This window comes from Hoplias malabaricus, chromosome 12 (genome assembly GCF_029633855.1).
Source record: "Hoplias malabaricus isolate fHopMal1 chromosome 12, fHopMal1.hap1, whole genome shotgun sequence".
Taxonomy (NCBI): domain Eukaryota; kingdom Metazoa; phylum Chordata; class Actinopteri; order Characiformes; family Erythrinidae; genus Hoplias; species Hoplias malabaricus.
In genome coordinates, this window is record NC_089811.1 from 22,819,709 (window position 1) to 22,842,513 (window position 22,805).

The 22,805-nt window shown below is 39.1% G+C and overlaps 1 protein-coding gene and 1 long non-coding RNA gene across 4 annotated transcripts; both read left to right on the top strand.

The window, feature by feature from the left end:
- The first annotated feature begins 1,225 nt into the window (after positions 1 to 1,225).
- fundc1 (FUN14 domain containing 1) lies at positions 1,226 to 4,589 on the top strand. Its single transcript, XM_066640966.1, has 5 exons — positions 1,226 to 1,302; positions 2,275 to 2,431; positions 2,750 to 2,825; positions 2,941 to 3,069; positions 4,187 to 4,589. Exons 1-5 carry the CDS (start codon positions 1,284 to 1,286, stop codon positions 4,262 to 4,264), a joined length of 459 nt encoding a protein of 152 aa, XP_066497063.1. The 5' UTR covers positions 1,226 to 1,283; the 3' UTR covers positions 4,265 to 4,589.
- Positions 4,590 to 7,649: 3,060 nt separating this feature from the next.
- LOC136664251 (uncharacterized) lies at positions 7,650 to 20,582 on the top strand. Of its 3 annotated transcripts, XR_010795097.1 has the most exons (5): positions 7,650 to 8,019; positions 9,736 to 9,833; positions 10,000 to 10,247; positions 11,549 to 11,675; positions 20,165 to 20,582. It is a non-coding gene; the product is annotated as an uncharacterized lncRNA (long non-coding RNA). The 3 variants fall into 3 exon arrangements; XR_010795096.1 differs by lacking the exon at positions 20,165 to 20,582 and having other exon boundaries at positions 11,549 to 12,091; XR_010795098.1 differs by lacking the exon at positions 20,165 to 20,582 and having other exon boundaries at positions 10,111 to 10,247; positions 11,549 to 12,091.
- Positions 20,583 to 22,805: the final 2,223 nt, after the last annotated feature.

The window sequence follows — 22,805 nt, forward strand, 5'->3', positions numbered from 1 at the left end:
ACGGACACTTTGGAGTCGCCAATCCACCTGCAACGTGTGTTTTTTTTGGACTGTGGGAGGAAACCGGAGCACCTGGAGGAAACCCACGCGGACACGGGGAGAACACACCAACTCCTCACAGACAGTCACCCGGAGCTGGAATCGAACCCACAACCTCCAGGCCCCTGGAGCTGTGTGACTGCGACACTACCTGCTGCGCCACCGTGCCGCCCCAAGAAAAACATATTTAATTTAATTTATTTATTTATTAAGATTTGCAGGTAAAGAATATTTTCAATTTATATTTGAAACATTTAATTTACATTTCATTTAAATGTAATTTACAGGAGAAAATTCAAGCAGGCACAAATTGGCCAACTATTAAAGCCTAAAGAATCCTGCTCAACTTTTCAGATTTTTACATAAATACACCAAGATATTTAACAAACATTTCAGAATGATTTGTTGTTAAAAGCAAGTTACAATTCACTGTGTTTAGCAAGATGTTTGAAACAGTTGATTCATCTTAGCTACATAAAATGAATGAATGCCTGATGACATTGTTTGGTTCTGATATGTGCTGTTAAGGACAGTACATTGCAACAAGTAGTGTTGCTGTCACACAGATGCAGTATATTTAATACCTGCCTCAGGTCTGTTATGTCTGTTTCCTCTGATTCCCTATCACAGTCCAAAAACACATATGTTGGTAGATGAATTGGCTATGCATAAGGTATATGTGTAATGCCCAGTAATGTGCCATGAACAGATTGCATTCTACAGTGATCCTGAACAGGATAAAACAAAATCAAAAAGTGAACACATTTTTAATTAAGCCATTATAACGGCAGGAAATAGTACCAAAGAGCAATGAATTATCACTAAATATTTTCCATAATAAAACTATTTTTGGATAGTAATTATTTGTTTATTTGTATGGCTCTATAATGCAGGTTTCTAGATAAGCCAATCTGAGGACTGTCCAACTGAAGTTTCCCTATAAGCTGCTTTCTTTTGAACACATTGATTTCGGGCTTAGGTTTTGTTAGTTACAGTAATTCTGCTTTTTACTTTCACATTCACCAACGTTTTATGCAGTTCGAATCATCGAGTTTCATACTCTGAATAATTTCACTTTATCACGTATGGAGCAGTACAATTTCACCCAGATTTGTTAAAATAAATCCCTTACACTTGGGACAGACTCTCTTTGTACTTTATTTTGAAAAGTTGGGGAAAGGCAAAGAGTCTGCGCATGCTCAGTGAGGACGAGCCGACTATCAACATTGCTGTATCCTCGTAAGATGGCGGAACGCGGAGAAGGTAAACAGCTTGTTTATTCCATCACATCTCCAATGAGAATACAATATATCCTTCCGTTTCCGACACAGCTGTCCGTCCTGCTTAAAAATAATCTGAGTCGTTGAAGTTTCCGTGATGTTTGTTCTCTGACAGTGAGCTTTCTTTTGTAGTTAGCCGACTAGTAAAGGCGCTTTTGAATGATAAACGTCATTATACATGTATTAACCGCGAATAGAGATGCAACATTTCCCTGTCTTCTGTCTTGCTTATAAAATGCATAAAGACGCTTATAACCTCTTCTAATTTCTCTTCTTTGTATTCTCATATTGAGTCCTGCATGCAATTCACAATAAAATCTATTGTTTAACCCAACGCCCCTGGTACTGAAGGAAGCGCTTTCAGTTAAATATGAAAAATTTGTTTTGTCACAAAAATCCTTACTGGTAGTTTCTCTTTCTGTTTACTCATCATCATCATCATCACCATCTTCTTTTCCGCTTTTCCATTTCAGGGTGGCGGTGACTTTCTCTTTACTTCCACCTCTAATAGTATGACTCTCATTAAACAATAAGCTAGACATGACCTACATTCAGCTTTGAAAATTAACATTCATTTCCACATCTCACAGAGGGGTTTCAACTTTTGTTCCTGATATCTCAGTCCATTTGAGAGCAAGCAGCATGGTACATTTTGTCACATAAATTAATGCATAAATGTACAAGTGTTTAGCTATATTGTAGTATCTCTGTAGAACAGATTTACATATTGGCACAGTCAACTAAACGTTGTGTTTTCATTTTTTAAATGGGAAAATATCAACTTGTCTTTTTATAGTTTGAAAAATAAAGCAATATTGGTCCAAATAGCTGGTATATTTAGGGTTAAGGATTAAGCCTGGTCCTGAACTACATTTTACTCTATTATTTTTTAGGTTTAATTTTCCCAGCGTACCTCTAACAGGCATGACATGGTTTATTCTTTTTTGTCATGCAGAGGCAGAGAGCGAGGATGAATTATATGAAGTGGTGGACATCACTGACTATGCCAGGCGACATCAGTGGTGGAGTAGAGTCTTTGGGAGCAATACTGGACCCATTGCTGAAAAATATTCTGTTGCAACACAGCTCATGATGGGTGGTGTGACAGGCTGGTAAACATGCACATTTATTTGAAAATAAACCACCAGATCATTTATTTTACCTATATGGTCTCTGTACACTTATTTCATATGAAACAAAGAGTTGTGGGCAATATGATATTTATTGTGTTAAATGTTAGAAACATACCTTGTTTATCATTAGTTCTTAAATAAATTAAATTAATTACAAAGAGAGAATTAGATTTGTATAATTTGATTAAATGTAGACTATTGAGTACATTTATGATGTGTATTCTAATGTGACATAAATAACAGTTTAAATTAAAGCTGAATCCTTTGTGAATGTATGTCTTTTTGTCTGTGTCATAGGTGTGCTGGATATCTCTTTCAGAAAGTTGGAAAAATTGCAGCAACTGCAGTTGGTGGGGGATTCCTATTGTTACAAGTAAGGAAATAGCTTGCAATGCAAACACTGAAGATTTATTTATAGAAATATTTAAACATTAAATATGTAGAGTTTCTTTTAAAATCTTGTAACTTTTTATTTATTTATTTTCCAGATTGCCAATCACAGTGGCTATGTGCAGGTTGACTGGAAGAAAGTAAAGAAGGATGTAAATAAAGCAAAAAAGCACCTGAAGAAAAACGCCAACAAAGCAGCTCCTGAGCTTAACTCATTTATTGAAGAGGTATGTTTCATATATAAGATTAAATTTATTTTCCATTATGGGCTAGATTAAGCTTAAGCCTAGACTAAACAAAATTTCCAGGAGTTGATCCACGACTACAGTGACATTTAATCCAAGGTTAGGCCTAATCTGTTCCTGAGAAAATGAAACTATATGTCCGGATGTATTCAGATTGATCTTTCATTACTGAATCAGGTGCAAACCTTACTGGCACAGACATTTGTGCATTTGTGCACACACAGTTTCTATAATTACCAGCAGAAAGTATTGTGGTAGAACAGGCACACATAAGCCTACAATGCCCTCAATGACACTGCTGGACTGAAAATAGTCCACCAGCCAAAGATATCCAGCCAACAGCGTCCTGTAGCCACTGATGAAAGACAAGACTAGATGAAAGACTGGAGTTTACATCTATGCAGTGGACCAACAAGGTAAATGTGTCTAAAAGATTTTGGAGTTAGTGAACACTGTTTAAAATCTCCTGCAGCACTGCTGTCTCTGACTCATTCATGCCAGCACAACACACATTAACACACCACCACAACATCAGTGTTACTGCAGCACTGACAATGATCCACCAACCAATTATACCCCTGCTCTGTGGTGTTCCTATGGGGTTCCTAACCTTAACATTTAAGAAGAAGACACATGATGTATGTAAAGCAAAGGATAGAATACAGTCTGTAATTGTAGAACTATAAAGTTCACCTTATGGTCTGTGTACCTGAGAGGATGGACAGTCAACATATAAACTAGGAGGTGATCATAATGTTATGGTTAATGGTGTGTTCATAGCATAGATTGTTTTGTCATTATTTCCAAAATGATATCAGAAATCCCAGCTTACTTGTAGATCTTGGATATCTTATGAAATTGTAACTGGTTTAAGTCCTTTTGTCAAACTGATCAGAATATCATTGATGGGTTATTGCTGAAGATATTGTAGAGATAAAAGCTGGTGTTCACAAATCTTAAATGTTTTATCCTGGACACCAAATCACTATTACTTGATAAATGGCTCACAGACATGCCTTGAGTTCAGAATTTTCATGATGAAAAACCACCATGATAATTTCTCATATCTTCTTTTGGTTATTGTTTTTTTTTTCTGCAGTCAACAGAATTTGTGAAGAGAAATATTGTTGTCTCAAGTGGATTCATTGGAGGATTTCTGCTGGGTCTGGCATCCTAAGTCACTGATGGACCTGCTGTTCATATGGACTGTGCCATACAGAGACATTCTGCTCAGTGTTTTTATTCAGTTGCTGTATCACGGGGCACAATATTAAATAGGTTGTTTTTAAGACAAAAGTTGCACTAATGGGTTGAGGCAGAGCTGGGAAATATAGACTTGGGAGCCTCTGATGAAAAGAAAGTAGCATATGACATCATCTTTATTTATTGACACAGTAACTTGAATGTGTTAGTATGATCATTGTATAGTCACTGATATGTGTTGAGGTTGAGATGCTGCAGAACAAGCCTGGAGCTGTTTATTTTTTCACATGAATCATGTGTCATGTATTAGGTCTATTGCCAAACAGTGCAACATTGCATCTCATTTGTATGCCTTGTTTTTTTGTTTCAGTAATAGCTACTTTTAATTCGTTCAGTGTAATTTTATGCATATACTTTATGGTGCCAATCGTTTCACTGGAAATATGAAACTTATCCACAGTAATGTAGGAAGGTGAACTACTATTAAAAGAGGCATTGTTTGTGTGTCTCCTGGTGGATGTAACGTTATTTGAAGTTGCAAATGAAATTTACAGAGCTCTCAACAGTGTAACAATGTTATGCTGCAATCACAGTCAGAAAACATTACTTGTTCAATTCATTCATTATGTGTAACCGCTTATTTCAATTCAGGGTCACGGTGGGTCCAGAGCCTACCTGGAATCAGGCAAGGCGGAAATACACCCTGGAGGGGGCGCCAGTCCTTCACAGGGCAACACACACATTCACTCACACCTACAGACACTTTTGAGTCGCCAAACCACCTACCAACGTGTGTTTTTGGACTGTGGGAGGAAACTGGAGCACCCGGAGGAAACCCACGCGGACACGGGGAGAACACACCAACTCCTCACAGAGGGTCACCCGGAGCGGGAATCGAACCCACAACCTCCAGGTCCATGGAGCTGTGTGACTGCGACACTACCTGCTGCGCCACCTTGCGCCCTACTTGTTCAATGAGAGCATCAAATTATTATTTTGAATTCAGGTTTTTTATACATCACAAAACTAAAGAAGCACTCCTGTCATCGTGAGTGGTGGAGCTTTCGAGCTATCAGCCAGCAGTGGAGGGTTAAATACAGATGGACTAGATGCATGTTCAACGATATGTGCACACAGAATGAAGAGGTTTACTGATGACTGGAGGGAAATGATGATTACACCAGGTGTTAGTATTTGAAAATTCTAGTGGGTAAACTTTAAAAAAAATTATCTTCGCATTTGTAATCATTTTCATTCTTAACGTACAGAGATCATTATGCTACATAAACATTGATCAGCCACAAGATTAAAATTTTCATATTTCTCTAAAGTTATTGACAGCTACGACAGAGACACAGTCACAAATAGCATGCAGATGTGGGCTGCTACTGTCATGTGAACCGAAAGTGGCCCACAAATATAAAAAGTACTTATTTAGCCATGTTACAAAACCGATCTGGCACACTAAATGCCAAACATAGCTAACAAACCGAATGTGAACCAAAAGTGGCTTCTGGATGACATATTTTCCTAATTTGAAATGTGGCCTCATTGCAGGTGAGAGCGGTCCGGTAAGTGCCATGGACCAGGGACAGAATAATTTTGCTATTGTGCTTCTGTGGATCAGATGGCTAATCTTTGCTAGTCCTTATTCCCCTTACACCACCGATGAGCCTTAAAAGTTGGTAAATTTAGGTGGACATTGGATTTTAAGCAGATATTGGTTTCGCCTCTCCTGCTCACAAACAATGTTGAAAAGTCTGTGAAATTTATTTTCTTAATCGTGGAGGAACAGAAAACAAACTACAGTCATTATATTTTGTCAAAATACCACATCTTTCCATTTTGCAGAGAACATTTCCTGAAATTAGCCGGGAAGGCTGCAGCAAGCGTCCGAGACACTAAGGGACTGAGGTGAAAAAGAGGGGGTTCAATCTCTAATTGGCAGCTGGCAGCTCTCAGTTGCTGGTTGATGGATGGAGCTGCCAGTACAGACTTCAGTCATGAAAAATGATGCACACAATTAAATTAAATTAGCATGTCTCATTCTACTTATGCCCAGTCACTTTTTTTCTGGAACATTCTCACTTATTTTCAAAAACAGTATTTTTTTGGGGAAAAAACTTTTAGTTAAACTCCCCCCAAACATAAATTATTATTTAAATTGTAATTTAACCTTCATTCATTCATTCATTGTCCGAAACTGCTTATCCAGTTCAGGGTTGCGGTGGGTCCGGAGCCTACCCGGAATCACAGGGCGCAAGGCGGGAACACACTCTGGAGGGGGCAAATTGAAATTCAATGTTTTTAATTTGATTACACTTTTTTTTAATTCATTCATTCATAATCTCTAACTGCTTATCCAGTTCAGGGTCGCGGTGGGTCCAGAGCCTACCCGGAATCATTGGGCACAAGGCGGGAACACACCCTTTAGGGGGTGCCAGTCCTTCACAGGGTGATGATTACACTTTTAAATTACAAGTAATAAGCTAATAAATGTGAAACATAAAATATTCATATTCTAACATAATATAGTTTATTTATAAATTTGTCTACCAGCCTGTTTAGTTTTGCGAGTTAAAAATATGCATACTTTTCTCTTTTTTTAGCTGTGGATTCTGGCTCTCTCTGTATCCTATTACTATTAGATCTGAGTGCATCTTTTGACACAGTAAGTCACCCCATCCTTCTGTCCAGGCTGCAAGAGCTGGGCATTGATGGTTACTAGTGATGGGAATTTCGGCTCCTAAATGGCTCTTTGTTTTACCACTTATTTCCACTGGTACAGATCAATATTACCTACATTTTACATGACTATATGGACAAAATATTATTGTTTAATATTAAAAATAATAAATAGTTTTGCAGTGGCCAATTGTTTTTATTTTTGTAATAACTCACTAATTGCACTCACACATTCAATTGTATAAATAACTGGATTTTTATTTAAACACCTTAATAAAAAATCACTTGTAAACTCTGAAATATAGCCAATGGAACCCAAAAGGTAGGTATTACAAAATAGCTTATTAAATTAAATAATCATCCATTTCTGGGTAATAAAATAAACAAATACTCTGCAAAGTGCAAAACAGCAGCATTCAACGGTAGTGATTAAAACATTTTGGAATGCAGATTGGCATTCAGGAAAACCAAGTGTCTCAGCTTTGCTTGTTGTTCTCTGATTGGTTGACAAGCCTTAGAAAAAATGGCTCGGTCTTAGACGGGAACGGGGAACTGAATCGGCCACAACACCTGTTCGTTCGCGACCGACACTTCACTAATGGTTACGCCCTGGACTGGTTCACATGATATTTAACTGACAGAAAACAGTTCATTTCCTTTTCTGGTCATACTTCTTGCACTTCTCCTGTTACTCAAGGGGTACCTCAAGGATCAGTCCTTGGGCCCCTTCTTTTCATTGTATACATGCTTCCCTTTGAACATATCTTGCGCCATTTTAATCTCAACTTTCACTGTATACGCTCTAAAAAATGCTGGGTTGTTTTTCCTACCCAACTGCTGGGTTGAGTGAGTTGGGTAGTTTTGTTGTGTTATTTATTTATCTCTGAATATATATAAACCCGTGTTTGGGTTAAAGTGACCCAGATGCTGGATTACTGTGTGTTCAACCCAGCATTGGGTCGGTCCGTGATTCCCGCCCTTTTTCTCATTTTGATTGTGAGCACCAGAGGACAACAGACAGAGCGGCTGTGTTACAAATTTAAGGTGAGTGCTTCTAAGTAACCGTCATAAATGATCGTTTATTGAGGTATGTTCGACTAAAAACACTACTTTTGGGTTTGTCTTGGCGCTGTAACGTAGCCGAACCATTAGCTAAATTACAGTTTAAGTGCTAGCAAGTGTTAGCTTGCTAACGATACCAAAGTTTTAACTGAAATAATTAGGGCGAGGGGAGTAAACAAAATCATTTATAGAGCTTAAAATACATATAACATTGTTTCTTTGGAAAGTCATGTATGTTTAAAGTGTTTAAAGCACTTGTTCGAGTATGTTGTTGAAGAATTAGCCGTTATCTCACGGCCGACAGACAGCGGGTGCGTTCCAATTCACTCAATGTTCCCTATGAAGTGCACTGTTTCAGAGCAGAGCAAGTGTTGGGGTTTACACGCAAACAATGCAGTTTATATCAATAATGTGCGGTATGCGCATGTGTTTGAGTCCCAAACCGAAATATTATAGGCTACACAGTTTGAGCGAGTAATGTGTGTTTCAAAACCGTAGGGGACTAGAGTAAGGAGAAGTGAGCGGTTTGATATTCAGCCACCGTGCGCACGAGCGAGCGAGAGAAACGGAGCCCAAACCAGTGCACACGTTTTTGTAACAAAGAAGACAAACTATTATATTAATAAATAATTACAATTTATATAATGTTATTTGTATCTATTTATTATAAATAGCTGATACATTTTGAGAGTAGAGTTCACAGCTTGAAAAAATGTTATATATATATGGCGGATGCTGGTCTTTCAAGGAGGGGAAGCTCTATTTACATCATAAAATGTGTCGGTTTATTTATACGTAAATTCTACCCTCCGTTCCTTTTAAAGAAAATGATCTTTGACCCTGTCGGACCAACAAGGCGTCTTTTCCAGGGACTTGACTAGTGTCCTCTCAATGGCCAGCAGAGCTAGGCTTAAACGGCCTTGGCCCATGTGAAGTGTGTCCGCCTGTGAGTGCTTTGTGACGGTGGAGGGGCTCAGCAGCACCCGCTGGACAGAAACTGCGATAGAAGTCAGAAAGAGTGATAGAAGTCAGTCTCCAAACACAAGCAGCTACAAAAAAACCCACCAGAAATAGAAGCTCGATTTGTCACTAGTCGTTTTTAACAAAGAAAACGCTGCTAAGAGGATTAAGAAGTCTGGTTCAACTCAGAACCCAATGAAAATTTAATGCTCCCACGGAGCTTTACACCAAAGGATCGCTGATTCGCTCATTTCGCTGTCAATCAAAAAGGAATTCAGCCTCAGACAGATCATCCAATCATCATGCAGAAGCTGAGCGTCCGGGCCAGCCGAGGCCAGCCCACTGCCCCATAGACCCCCAGAGACGCTGATCATCCGATGGGCGGGACAAAGCCCAGCATTTATCCAATGACTCCTCTCGTTTCGCCGCACTTAGCTGCTTCGCTATTGAACTCTGTGGACGCTGTTTAAAGCACCGTGAAGATGCGGGAAAAACGCGCCTTTACCAGTGATAAGAAGCTGATTCTGAACAAAAGTTGAGCGCGTTGTAGTGCATATTTATTCAATGACATGTACACACAACAGTATATATTTGATTACTTATTTTTTGATATTTTAGGGGGAGCTGAGCTTCCCTTGCCGTCTTAGAGCAATCGCCTAATTATAATATGTGTATATATATATAATTTTTTTTTTTTTTTTTTTTTTTTAAATCATCCCATAATTATATGCTCTTTAGGTTATCACTGGACTGAAGACACTGCAGCAGCTTCACACACCCTGTGCTTATCCATCAGCTGTGGAAAAAGATTGAACTGCTTTTTCTGGTGTAAACTGGTGAGTAAAATAATAAACTAACTCTAATGTTAGCCATATCAGTTTCTAATTTCAGAAGTTAATTCTTTATAGAGATTAACTGCACAGTAGCCATAACACAACTGCCATTGGTAGTATTTTCTCTGATCTTTTTTTTTTTTTTTTCTTCTTCTTCTTCTTGAAGCAGTGTCTTGAGTCCATGAGGAAACAAAAGAAGCTCTTCATCTTGGTACAGGAGTGTTTAATGTTGTTATATAACAATCAAAAACATTTCTCTTGTTTTAATAAATGTTCACAGCTCCAGGGACCTGGAGGTTGTGGGTTCGATTCCCGCTTCGAGTGACTGTCTGTGAGGATTTGGTGTGTTCTCTCCATGTCTGTGTGGGTTTCCTCCAGGTGCTCCAGTTTCCTCCCACAGTCCAAAAACACACGTTGGTAGGTGTTGGTAGGTGTTTCAAAAGTGTGAGTGTGTGTGTCTGTGTTGCCCTGTGAAGGACTGGCGCCCCCGTGTATTCCCGCCTTGCGCCCAATGATTCCAGCTAGGCGACCCTGAACTGGATAAGCGGTTACAGATAATGAATGAATGTTTTTGTGTGTGGGGGGGTGCATGAACAAGAGTATTACATTTATAATTTACATATATTTAACCCAACCACGGAGTTGCTTTTACTCAGCAGTTGGGTAAATGCCCAACAACCCAGTTCCCTGGTCAACCGGTTGCTCTGCATACTTTAAGCCCGGTTTCACCCTGTTGTTCAATAGTTAGGACCACTACAGAGCAGATATGATTTGGGCTGTGGGTTAGTCTCAGTTCAGCTCAGCTCAGCTGTGACACTGATGTGGTGATGGTGTTAGTGTGTGTTGCACTGGTACGAGTGGATCAGCCACAGCAGCTGGTGTTTTTATTACCCTCAATGTCACTGCTGGAGTTTAAATCCAAGCAGCACTGCTGTGTCTGATCCACTCGTATCAGCACAGAACCCACCAGCATCAAGTCAGTGTCACTGCAGCCCTGAGAATGACCAACCTTCCAAATCATCCCAATCTTAAGTTATTAGAAAATGTATTGTTGAATGGGTGGGCAAGACAACTTTGGGGGCTAAGCCCACCTCTGCCCACTTTTAATGGCAGCCTTGTAATTGATCTGAGGCAGTAGATGAGGGGTCATTTAAAATTGTGTACATATAAACATATAAATCTCTACATGGGCTCGCTCCTGAATACCTTCAAGATACTATTTCATATTATGAGCCTCCACGATTACTCAGATCACAGAGTACTGGATTTTTAATACTTCCCAGAATTCAGAAGGCCTCAGCTCCCCAACTCTGGAACAATCTTCCAGAAAATGTTCGGGACTCAGACACAGTCGCAATCTTCAAATCTAGGCTAAAACTCATTTGTTCAGTTTAGTTTTGGTAGTTAATGCTCCCCCATAGATAAAGGCAGCAGACCCAGGGGTCTAATGACACAGGGAATTATAGTAAACTGAGACGCTGGTGCTGTCATCCTGCTGCTTCATGTGATCACTCAGGTTTGTCAATGGTGGAGCAGAGGGATGCCAGTGTTTCGGGATGCTCCCATGTCTGTGTGTCCTTCTGCTTCTCTCCTTTTAGTTAACGCTGTCATTGTCAGACTTACCGGAATCATTAACCACACTCTGGAAGTTTTCATATTTTATGCTTTACATTCACTCAAACGGATCAAAACTAATTCCATCCCTTTACCTTTTTCAGAATAAATGTCTGCCCACTTGTCCATCTGGACACTGATGGATGAATGTTGAGCTCCTCCTCCACGCTTCAGACCAGCTGCCCACGCTTCAGCCACCACCAATTGCCTTCGAGCTGCCCCTACACTGAGGTTTTGACTCTTACACTGACTCCTAACTATTATTACCAGTAGATTGACCAGAAGAGGATAGGTCACCTTTGTCTTACCGGAATTCTGTGAAGCTGCAACATCAGTTGTAAAAAGCACTGTACAAATACATTTGATTTAGGGCTTATGCGTGACTGTTGGTAGCCCTGGTGTTAAGATCACACTAGTAACCAAATAAGTTTAAGTTATTTATCCAAAAATTTGGATAATGGTTTTGACATTATTTTTCTTTTTTCTCTCTTTTTATTTTTTTTTTTTACTTAATGTGATGAAAAGTACCACATAGGTGTCTTCCGGGTGCTTTCGGTTTCTTCCCACAGTCCAAAAACACACACTGGTTGGTGGATTGGCAAAGTGCCCATAGATGATAATATGCGTCAATTAATGAATAAATAATGAAAATGTAACATTTTTAAAAAAGAAAAAAAAACAGTTTCTAATGAGTGTTTTAAACAACTGAATGAACATTTAAAGTTTTGCTTTAAATCTATAAATAAACATAATTTTTTTCAGTAAAATAAAAGTTCTTGAGGGCTTATTTGTACCATGAAAAGGTGTGCAAACTTTATATCTGTTCTTGAATTGGTTTGTCAGTTTATGTTAAGGTATTATTTGAACTATGGGAAATCTGGGAGCTCTCCTATGAAGAATAGCAGTAGTACTGGACTGTACTGGAGGGACAGAACTGTTCCCTTATTTGGAAATGTTATGGTGGTGGTGGAAAACGCTGTCTAACACGACATTCCAAAATCTTCCAAAAGTGTTCAAATGGGTTAAGATACGTGACTGAGAAGACCATATCATATGATTCACATCATTTTAATACTCATCAAATAATGCAGTTACCTCTCTTGCTCTGTGAATAGAGGCACTTTCATGCTGGAAGAGACAGCTTCCATCAAAGTTAAAATGTTTCATCATAGAATAAAAGTGATTGCTCAGAAAAACTTTGAATTGTATTGATCCTTTCCTCTAATGGGATAAGTGCCAAAATGCCCCCACATAAGAGTCATCATATCCCTTAAATGTAGGGGTCATGCACTCACACCTGTAACATTCTCTTAATGTACGTCACTCATGTACTCATCTAATTGTTAAGCAAATTGTAAAAAATGAGTAATGCCACTGAAGTCAAAAATGTGCATTCGTCTTTGTAAAGAGGGGTTTATCGATTGCACTTGTACTTTAATGTCATTGCAGACAAATTGTCATCAAATATGCACATAGCCAGTCAGATTGTAAAACTATGCATGGTACACCTGTGTAAGCATCTGCATTATTTGTTGTGTTTCTCCAGAATTTATTCAAATTTTTTTTTTCCTTTGCCCCATAAGAGCTCATGGTGACGTGTCACAAACTGAAATGAAGCACAATGGTTAATATGTTGCATCAGGATTTTAAAACAGCTTCAGAAGGTGCCATGTGACCCCTTGGACACAATAAAATAAGATCCTAATAAATAGCAAATTTGTTGTTTTATATTCCTCCTTATTTTAAATTAATGCAAACTGAGTCTGGGGTCTTATTTGTTAACACCTTCTGTATTTTATCAGCTGCCAAAAGAAAGAATGCTCCACATCTCCAAAATGTTAATCTAACAATCTAACAGGGAAGACATTTTAATATTTATGTTGTAACCCAAAAGTTTTATTATTATTAGTAGTAGTAGTAGTATTGCAGCACGCTGGTCCTGCAATACACAGAAACACTCACTGTGAATACAGTAACAAAGTCTATCATATTTTAAATCAAAGGTTTACGTTTAAGCACATCAAATAGATTTATATTTTCAAATTGTTTGTTACACTTCTCTTTAAAATAGGTGGTAAACTGCAATATTAGCTCAGTAATATTATTGATTTATATTTTACAGAATGAAACCAAACCAAGCAAACAGTTCTGTGTGGTAATTGTACAAAGCCATGATTTCCAGGACTTAATCACAGACTGTTCAGATAAAGAATACGAGAGAAAAAAGAAGAAGAAACACATGCTGAATTCCCCTTTAATGTGATTGTGCATTTTTTTAATTCAGTATAAATTGGCTCAGATTCTTATTCAGATTTTCTGTTCCACCTTAAATGGTGTAGTAATTGTATTCTGACGCCACTAGATGGAAACATGTGAACATGACTTCCATACAGTGGAAAAACTAGACGTTACTTTATTGACTACACATCTCTTTATTGTCAGTTTTGTTTATAAGTCAGTTTTGAAACATAATATAAAAGACTATACAAATCCTGAAGATGAAAGTGTAATATTTTTTAAATAACCATTTAAACATAACATGTGACAACTGCATGATGAACTGTAGGTAGTAAGGGCTAAGGGTGAGTGAATTTATGTAAGCATTTCATATAGTTACAGTCACAATCCTTATTTTCAGCACGTTTACTTACACTTAGTGTTGAAAATCCCTTTAAGCAGTGTTTCTCAACCCAGGAGGCACCCTGCCCTGCACATTTTAGTGCTTTCCCTGCTTTCAACACCCCAAGTCAAGTAATCAGCTCATTAGCAATCCTGGTCCAAGGGTGAGAAACACTGTGTAAAAGAGCTGTATGTAGGCCTTTTTTAAGGACTGTTTCAGTATAAGCTTAAGTATATGTGACTAGCCCTTGTGCTTTTAGCTATTAGCTGATTATAAAATCCTAATTTGTGTATCGTATTTAGCATAGCCAACTTTCTTTGTGCTGAGTGTGTGGAAATTATTCATTTTATTCCCTTTAATAACTATATGTTGCTACAGTTCCTTCTACATTCATTCATTCATTATCTGTAACTGCTTATCCAGTTCAGGGTCACGGTGTGTCCGGAGCCTACACAGAATCATTGGCGCACACACTGGAGGGGGCACCAGTCCTTCACAGGACAACACATATACTCACACTCACACCTTTGGATACTTTTGAGTCACCAATCCACCTACCGATGTGTTTTTGGACCATGGGAGGAAACTAGAGGAAACCCACGTGGACACGGGGAGAACTGTCACACCCTGGCACTTTCTTGTTTGTTTTCCCCTTCCATGTGGCTCTGTCTGTTTGTTATTCCTATCTCCGCCCTCGTTTCACTCTAGCTCCACCTTTTGTTCCGCCTCTTTGTCTTTATCTGTGTCAGGTGTTTCTTATTAGTTCGTATATTTAAGTCCTCTTCCCTCACTTCCTGGTATCGGTCATTTTGTTGTATTGTCATTGTTTGTTTTCGTTGTCGTTGTTGTTTGTCATTTGTAGTTTTGCGCTGTTCATGTTTTGTCGTTTGTTGTGTTTGTGTTGTGGTTTCGTCCTCGCTCTTACCCGTCTCTCTTGCCTGATTCCTGCCCCAGTCCTCTAGTGTTGTCTCCTGCTCTTTCCTATGTTTATAAGTCATGTTATTTCGTGTTTCTTGTCTAGTTCGATTGTTTTGTTATTTCATTATTAAACGGTCTGTGTTGTAGCGAGTGTGTCCGCCTCCTGTATATCCACTCTTCACGTCCCCTGTGACAGAATGACCGATCAAACTAAGGACACAGCTAACACAGCTAAATCCATGGAGGACATCCTGAAAACAGCAGAGAAATTACTGGCCAGAACAGTGGATGATCAACCTGCTGTTTTACAGTCTTTTATGGGAGTCCCTACAGAATTTGACGGCGGTCCCAAGTGTGAGGGATTTATTTTGCAGTGCAAGCTTTATTTTCAGTTTTTAACCTGTCCTGCTCCTCCTGACCTGATCCAGGTCATGTTCGTTAAATCCCTCCTCAGAGGAGAGGCGTTGAAGTGGGCAGAGGAATTACTAAAGGAAAAAGCCTTAACACTTACTGTTGAATCATTTTGTGGACTCTTAAAAAGACGATTCTCTCAACCTGCGCCCGAGGACTTCTCTGCAGTAACCCCAGCTATGGAGCGCGGATCTGCCGGTACCCCTACTTCCGAGGATAACCCCCTCAGGTCCGGGGAGATTTTTGGGGGGGGGTTATGGGTAGGGGCTGTTAGCCTCAAATCACAGGACATGGGAGATGAGGCTAACGGGCGCATCTCCGGGGGAACTACAGTCAAAGAAGTCCCTCGAGAGTGCGCCCATCAGTGCCCCTAGACCCGCTAAATCCACAACTCGTGCTCGGCGAGCAGCACGAGCACCTGCCTCGGTGGACGTCTCAGCTCCTGTCCTCGTGAGAGCGGCGTCTCCAGCCGCGCCTGTCTTCGTGAGCGTGGCGCCTACGGCCGCGCCTGTCTTCATGAGCGCGGCGCCTACGGCCACGCCTGCCTCCGTGGACGTCGTCGCAGTTCCGCCTGCCTCCGTGGACGTTGTCGCAGTTCCGCCTGCCTCCGTGGACGTCGTCGCAGTTCCGCCTGCCTCCGTGGACGTCGTCGCAGTTCCGCCTGCCTCCGTGGACGTCGTCGCAGTTCCGCCTGCCTCCGTGGACGTCGTAGCAGTTCCGCCTGCCTCCGTGGACGTCGTAGCAGTTCCGCCTGCCTCCGTGGACGTCGTAGCAGTTCCGCCTGCCTCCGTGGACGTCGTAGCAGTTCCGCCTGCCTCCGTGGACGTCGTAGCAGTTCCGCCTGCCTCCGTGGACGTCGTAGCAGTTCCGCCTGCCTCCGTGGACGTCGTAGCAGTTCCGCCTGCCTCCGTGGACGTCGTCGCAGTTCCGCCTGCCTCCGTGGACGTCGTAGCAGTTCCGCCTGCCTCCGTGGACGTCGTAGCAGTTCCGCCTGCCTCCGTGGACGTCGTCGCAGTTCCGCCTGCCTCCGTGGACGTCGTCGCAGTTCCGCCTGCCTCCGTGGACGTCGTCGCAGTTCCGCCTACCTCCGTGGACGACGTCGCAGCTTCCTCTGCTTCCGTGGATGACGTCGCCGCAGGTCTTCCTGTCTCCGTGGACGTCGCCGCAGGTTCCCCTGTCTCCGTGGACGTCGCCGCAGGTTCCCCTGTTGTAGCAACGGTAAACGGTCTGTGTTGTAGCAAGTGTGTCCGCCTCCCGTATATCCACTCTTCACGTCCCCCGTGACAAGAACACACCAAACTCCTCACAGACAGTCTTCCGGAGCGGGACTCCAACCCACAACCTCCAGATCCCTGGAGCTGTGTGACTGCGACACTACCTGTAGTGTCAGTTAAAACTTGTATAGGTTTAATACTAGCATCTCTGGTGAGTCCTGTTAAAATAAAAGGCTGATATCACGGATCTCCCTCTGATGATTCTAAAGAACCCACATCAGTGTCTTCAGAAAGTGAAGGACCAACAAAAGCAACAACTTCTACCTGACCAGAACTAGGGTTTAGTTTACTCTGTCTCCCAGCATCACATATGCAAACCAGTAAAAAAACATCCCAGACGAGCGCCCAAATATAACGAAATCAGCCGATGGAAGTGGACGGAAGTAACAAGTGGAGTATGATGATAGATGGAAGGGAAGGACAAGGACAGCAGTAGTTGTGTCTGCAAATAATACTATTCTTTTTAAGGTTTCGCAGATCTTTTTAAGGTTGTGCAGTACACAAACAGCGGATGGTAGTATTTACATAACTACAGAACAGATACAGAGGATTAACTGACCGTACAGCTATAGAAAAGGATAAGAAATATGTACACAATAAAGATACAGCTGAGCTAGGCTTCACAAGCGAGGGTGGGCTGTGGATGGTGCCAAAGAAATGAAAAGAACAAAACAGCCAAGGTTCAAATTTCCTGAATGAAACCATGGAACTATTTTACCTCGCGGAAGGTTGATGAACAAATCAAATGTTTTTTTCCCCCGTTTTCTTTATCTTAAAACCTAATAATAAGTGGTGATAATGAACTGTGGTATAAGCATAAGAATACACTCGAGGTTAGGGCTATAATGTGAGATATTGCCACTGGTGATCTACAGGTTTCTGCCTGCGGCTAAAACTGCAGCACACCAGTACCATTACCTCGAATGCTTTATTGCTTAAATGATGCATCTTAAAATGCAGATAAACACACAGGGTACAGGCTTATGCAGAGAACGCACTTTTACGTACTTAACACACTTTTACTCCAGGAAAGGAAATTTTTTTCAAAAAAAAAAAATCATGTTTTACGCAGAGAACACACTGGAACACACTTTGAGCATGAGCATTTACGCACGGAGCGCGCTTTTATGCACAGAATACTCACCTCTCGGTACAGATAAGATCACGGTTTCTTGCCACTGTAAATATTGGTTGTATATTAAAAATATATATAAATATAGTTTTTGTTGGAATCCTGATTGGTTTCATAGACATAAATCACTGACATAAGTCAGTGCACCAGTAGAAGAGTTGTGCTGTGTTTGAAAATGGTCATCTGCTCTGTTTTTGTGATGCCTGACATGATTCTAAAATATCAGCATATACTTTACATTGATATTTTCAATAAGTTAAATCTTAAAAAATATTGTTATCAAATTACAAAGGGTTCTAAATGCACTTATAAATGTTTATAAACACAGGCTTCATAGAAAGTGTTAGCCAACTGATTACTGAAGCAGTAATATTTAGTATACCACATTTAGTTCCGACCCTGCAATGTGATTGGCTGAGAGACGTTCCAAGAGTGCCAGTATTACACGATAATGGCACTCTGACCGAAGCTCCTCCTGGACTTTTACGCAGCTTATTTTGAACAGAGTAAAGAATTATGGCGCAGTGGATCTGTTATACACTTTCTAATTTGTAAACCAAAGAAAATCACAATGAAATAAAATTCATAAAATTTCTTCATCTGCGTGGTTTCTGTGACTGTATTCAACTGTTGTGTTCACCACTCCAATACACCAATACTCACTTTTAACTTAAACTGACAGAACTTGGTACCGTTTAGTGTTTGATATATCACTATGATCTTACCCCGCTGTAAACAAATGTTTAAACCATGACATTTTATTGGCTCAGTGTGTTTATCTCTGACTCTGGTGATGTACTGATTTAGACAGAGTGCAGCTGTTGTGCTCATCCATACTGCACCATGTTCCTAAAATGTTTTACTAATGCCAAATCACTGTAAAATAGATCTAAAATTATTTTTAAAAATGCAATCTGAGCTATGCAGTCATGTGAAAAAGTTAGGACACATGATAATCTTTGTCTTTCTGAACATATTTAAGCATATAAACATTTGAGCTTCATTTGAACAGTACTGAAAGATTGAGCTTATATAACTAAACAAAAAAAAAAAAAAACTTTTTTTACATTTCTTGTGAGGAAAACGTTAGGACACACTATGCCCTAATAGCTGGTATTTCCCCCCTTGGCTGAAATAACCTCAATTAGATGTTTCTTGTAACCATCTATCAGTCTCCAACATCGACTGGGGTGTGGTTTTTCCATTCCTCCATGTAGAATTCCACGTCCACTTAAGCTTCAGTTTTTGGAAAAATAGTCACATTTTCCTCAAGCACCCTCTGATACAGTGAAGAATTCATAGTAGATTTTGTGATGGAGAGCTTGCCAGGCTCTGCTGCAGAAAAACAGCCCCAAACCATGACATATCCACCCCCCTGTTTCACGGTTGGTAAGGGGTTCTTGTGCTCAAATTCTTTGCTGGCCGTCTTCTGTTACTGTGCCCAAATAATTCAGCTTTGGATTCATCTGTCCAAAGCACATTGTTCCAAAAATCCTGGTCTCCATCTATGTGCTCTCTATCAAACTTGTCCTGATGTCTTTTTGGCAAGGGTTTCCTCCTTGTGCAGTCATTTCCTGATGGTAGATGCATGTACTTTGACATCAGCTGTGGCAAGAGTCACTTGTAGGTCCCTTGATTACATTTTAGGATTGTTGGAGACTTCTCTATGCATCTTGCGGTCTGCTTTTGGACTGAACTTGTTAGGTGGTTTAAATGTTCTCCACTTAGAAATCAGCCATTCTACTAATGTAAATAATTTACAATTGTTCTGAGATCCTTTTCCATCCATTCCCAGACTCATACATCTATAACCTTTTCTGAAGGCCTCAGAGATCTCTTTAGATCTCGGCATGCTGATACCACTCACTTCAGCAACCAAGGGCAAATCAAACTAATGCCTCAGGTTTAAATAAGATCTTCCACCAATCTCCTCCTTAACGATGGTCTAATCATTTGCAGCTGATGTGGTGCACCTGTTTCTAAATATAGACATTTTAAACAGTAATAAATATGGGGGTGTCCTAATATTTTCCTCAGAAGAAATGTACAATTTCGTTCATTAAATTTTACAACTTGTGTTTTTAAGTAATTTCTTGAGTTTTATTTGTTTAAATACATAAGCTCCACCTCTCAGTACTGTTCAAATGAAGCTCATATGTCCATATATTTAAAAATGTTTAAAAAGACAAAGGTTTTCATGGGGTGTCCTTTTTCACATGATTGTATTTAATGATTGTTGTCTATAGCATGTGTTGATTGTGCCCTGATAATGAATGTAATTTGAATTCAAGCACCTTATTGGTTTGTTTATTTATTTTATTTTATTATTAATATTATTATTATTATTATTATTTTTTTTTGCAAGTTGCATGCAGGGGAACATCCGGAGTTACTTAACTCAACACATCCTCAAGATCCTGATTGTTCATGGTGCTGCTGGAGAAGATGCAGTGCATGTATCCATCCTTCTTGACGGAAAGGAGATGTTTCCAGATGTGGTAGTATTGCTAAAGCTTGCTCACTGCTTATGGGGCTAATTTATTTTCTTGCATATCACCCAATGCTGCACTACAGGAGTTTCAGAAACATTTCTCAGACCTGGATGTGTATAAGCAGTCACCAAAGTTACAAGTTTTAAAATCAAATTTGCTGTCTTAAAGATTATCTCAGTGGGACGTACTGTACACTCTTGGTTGCTGGTGACCCAACTTTGTTTTTAAGCTTTGCAAATGTCCAGCACAATCTTGCAAAGACACTGTTCCATTGGATTCTCTGCTCACATACAGCAGCTTGTCTTTTTATGAACCTTTCACTGTCTTTGGATAAACATTCCATTGTGCAGACACATAGATTTGCTGTCTTCAGTTTGATGTGGTCACATATGGTCACAACTTGTTGAATTTGAAAACTTTTGCTTTTGTTACATTAAAGATGTAATATATACTGCTTCAGAGGGATGTACAGTTTTAACAGTTTTTTTTATTAAAGTTGCTAAGTTTAAAATGTATCTATTTAGACATTTAATCATTTAAATGCTAGCTAGTGCTGTCAAGTTAAAACTTTCTTATTTTGTTGAATATTCTGTTGATCTCCTTTTATGTAATATGCACTTTTATTTTTGCAGTGTATACTGCAATTATATTAACTGATTTATTTATTTATTATTTCACTCATACTTTTTTTATGTTAACAGAGCATAAATAACAAAATATTAAATTTCATGTCAGTGGGGGTTAATGGTTGGTTGGTTAATGCCAACCATATCATTGTTAATTTGTCAGGTGATTTTTATTCCATGTGTAATAAAGGCTCCAGTCCCACCACCCTCTGCTTGATATTGATCCCTTGATATATTGGATGAATATTAGAAGCTTATTGCTACATTTTTTGTAAATAATCAGCTGAACTATGGAATGTACCATTAAATACTTGTTTTCAGACTTTCCCATGTTACTGGGAATAACTGTTTTTTAGTTGTGTGAATTTTGATTTAAAATATTTTAAATGCATACAAAAAATGATTATTTGGTAGCATTAATCAAATGAAAATTAGTAACATTTACAGAAATTTTAATAATATATCTTCAAATAAACTAAGTAAATGATAATATCAAACGCAGAATAATGAAATGAATAAATAATATATAAAATAATGTCTAATTTATTATTGTTTTATCTCTATGACATATTAAAAAGAATGGTATTTGCAGACACAACTACTGCTCTCGTTGTCCTTCCCTTCCATCCACCATCATATGCCACATGTTACTTCTCTTCACCCCTAGCTCCATCGGCTGGGATAGTAACAATTCCAGTGTATCTGAATTTGAGGTTGCATATTTAAAACTTGTTTTTAAATCAGAATACTTTATATCATTACTTGAGTTCATCTGTGAGGCAAAAAAATGTATGTTCTTCCCATTGCGTAATGTGCAAGTCACAAATGAGTTTCCCCTGCTGTTCCTCCTGTATGTGGAAACAGGTTAACAATTACAAAGTCCATATATTTGTTCATAGATGTCATGAGTAGCTCAAGTTGACCATGGAAAAGAGCCAGATGAACATCACAGACAAATATTTGTTCTAAACCTCACTCATTCCTAGGACTCACCTGCACTGCATACTAACAGTGCATTAGAGTTGAAGTTGGTTTAAATTTTTGCAGTTTGTTTGAATCTTCCAACCCATCATTTAAAGTGGAATAGAACATTTGAATCACAGAAGATGTGGATTTTCAGCATTCCTTTCCTACAACAAAGCAAATGTCACTTAAAATCAACAGAAACATTTCAGCTTTGAAGAATACAAGAAACATCACTACAGCGGACAAGAGAGTGCAAACACAACAGCAAACAAAACACTTGAATATCAAAAAAGGTGAGAATTTGGAAACATAAACAGACACACAAATGTTTTTTGAACCTTGTCTGAATTGTTTGTGTTCTGATTCTAGGGTGCAGCTTTATTTTTGACATTTATTGATTTGGTATTTGTGTACGGTATCAAGCTGTAATACTTATGATACTTCATAATTTGCAGATCATTACTGAGTATTTTTTTTTACTCTAGATATGTTATTACTTTTACTGAAGTAGCAGTTTCATTTTTATGATTATTACTTAAAAGTTTCCTTTTGGCTTGCTTTACCCATGTCTGTACAAGAATGGTTAAATTTTTCATATTGACCAGATTCCATTCAGAAATACCCAAATTATTCTCTTGCAGATGAATATAGTACATCTCTCTCGCTGTCACTCTCTTAACTTATAATGTTTATCCCTCCCAATCTGTCACTCTACCTCTTAAAATTGAAATTCATATGAAATTATTGACTTGAAATTATATTTCCTGAATATATATATATATATATATATTCAGGAAATATAATTTCAAGTCCTCTTAATTGTACCTCTTAAATTGAGGTGTGCTAAAAGACTGAATTAGTTGTAGAAGTGAACCTGAAAGAGAGAATTGATTTTTGAGTTCATATAAGTGAACTTTAAAGA

Coding starts and splice junctions, on each gene's coding strand:
- fundc1 (XM_066640966.1), top strand. Junction 2,432..2,749: donor ATGGGTGGTGTGACAGGCTG/GTAAACATGCAC, acceptor TCTGTGTCATAG/GTGTGCTGGATATCTCTTTC. Junction 3,070..4,186: donor TTAACTCATTTATTGAAGAG/GTATGTTTCATA, acceptor TTTTTTCTGCAG/TCAACAGAATTTGTGAAGAG.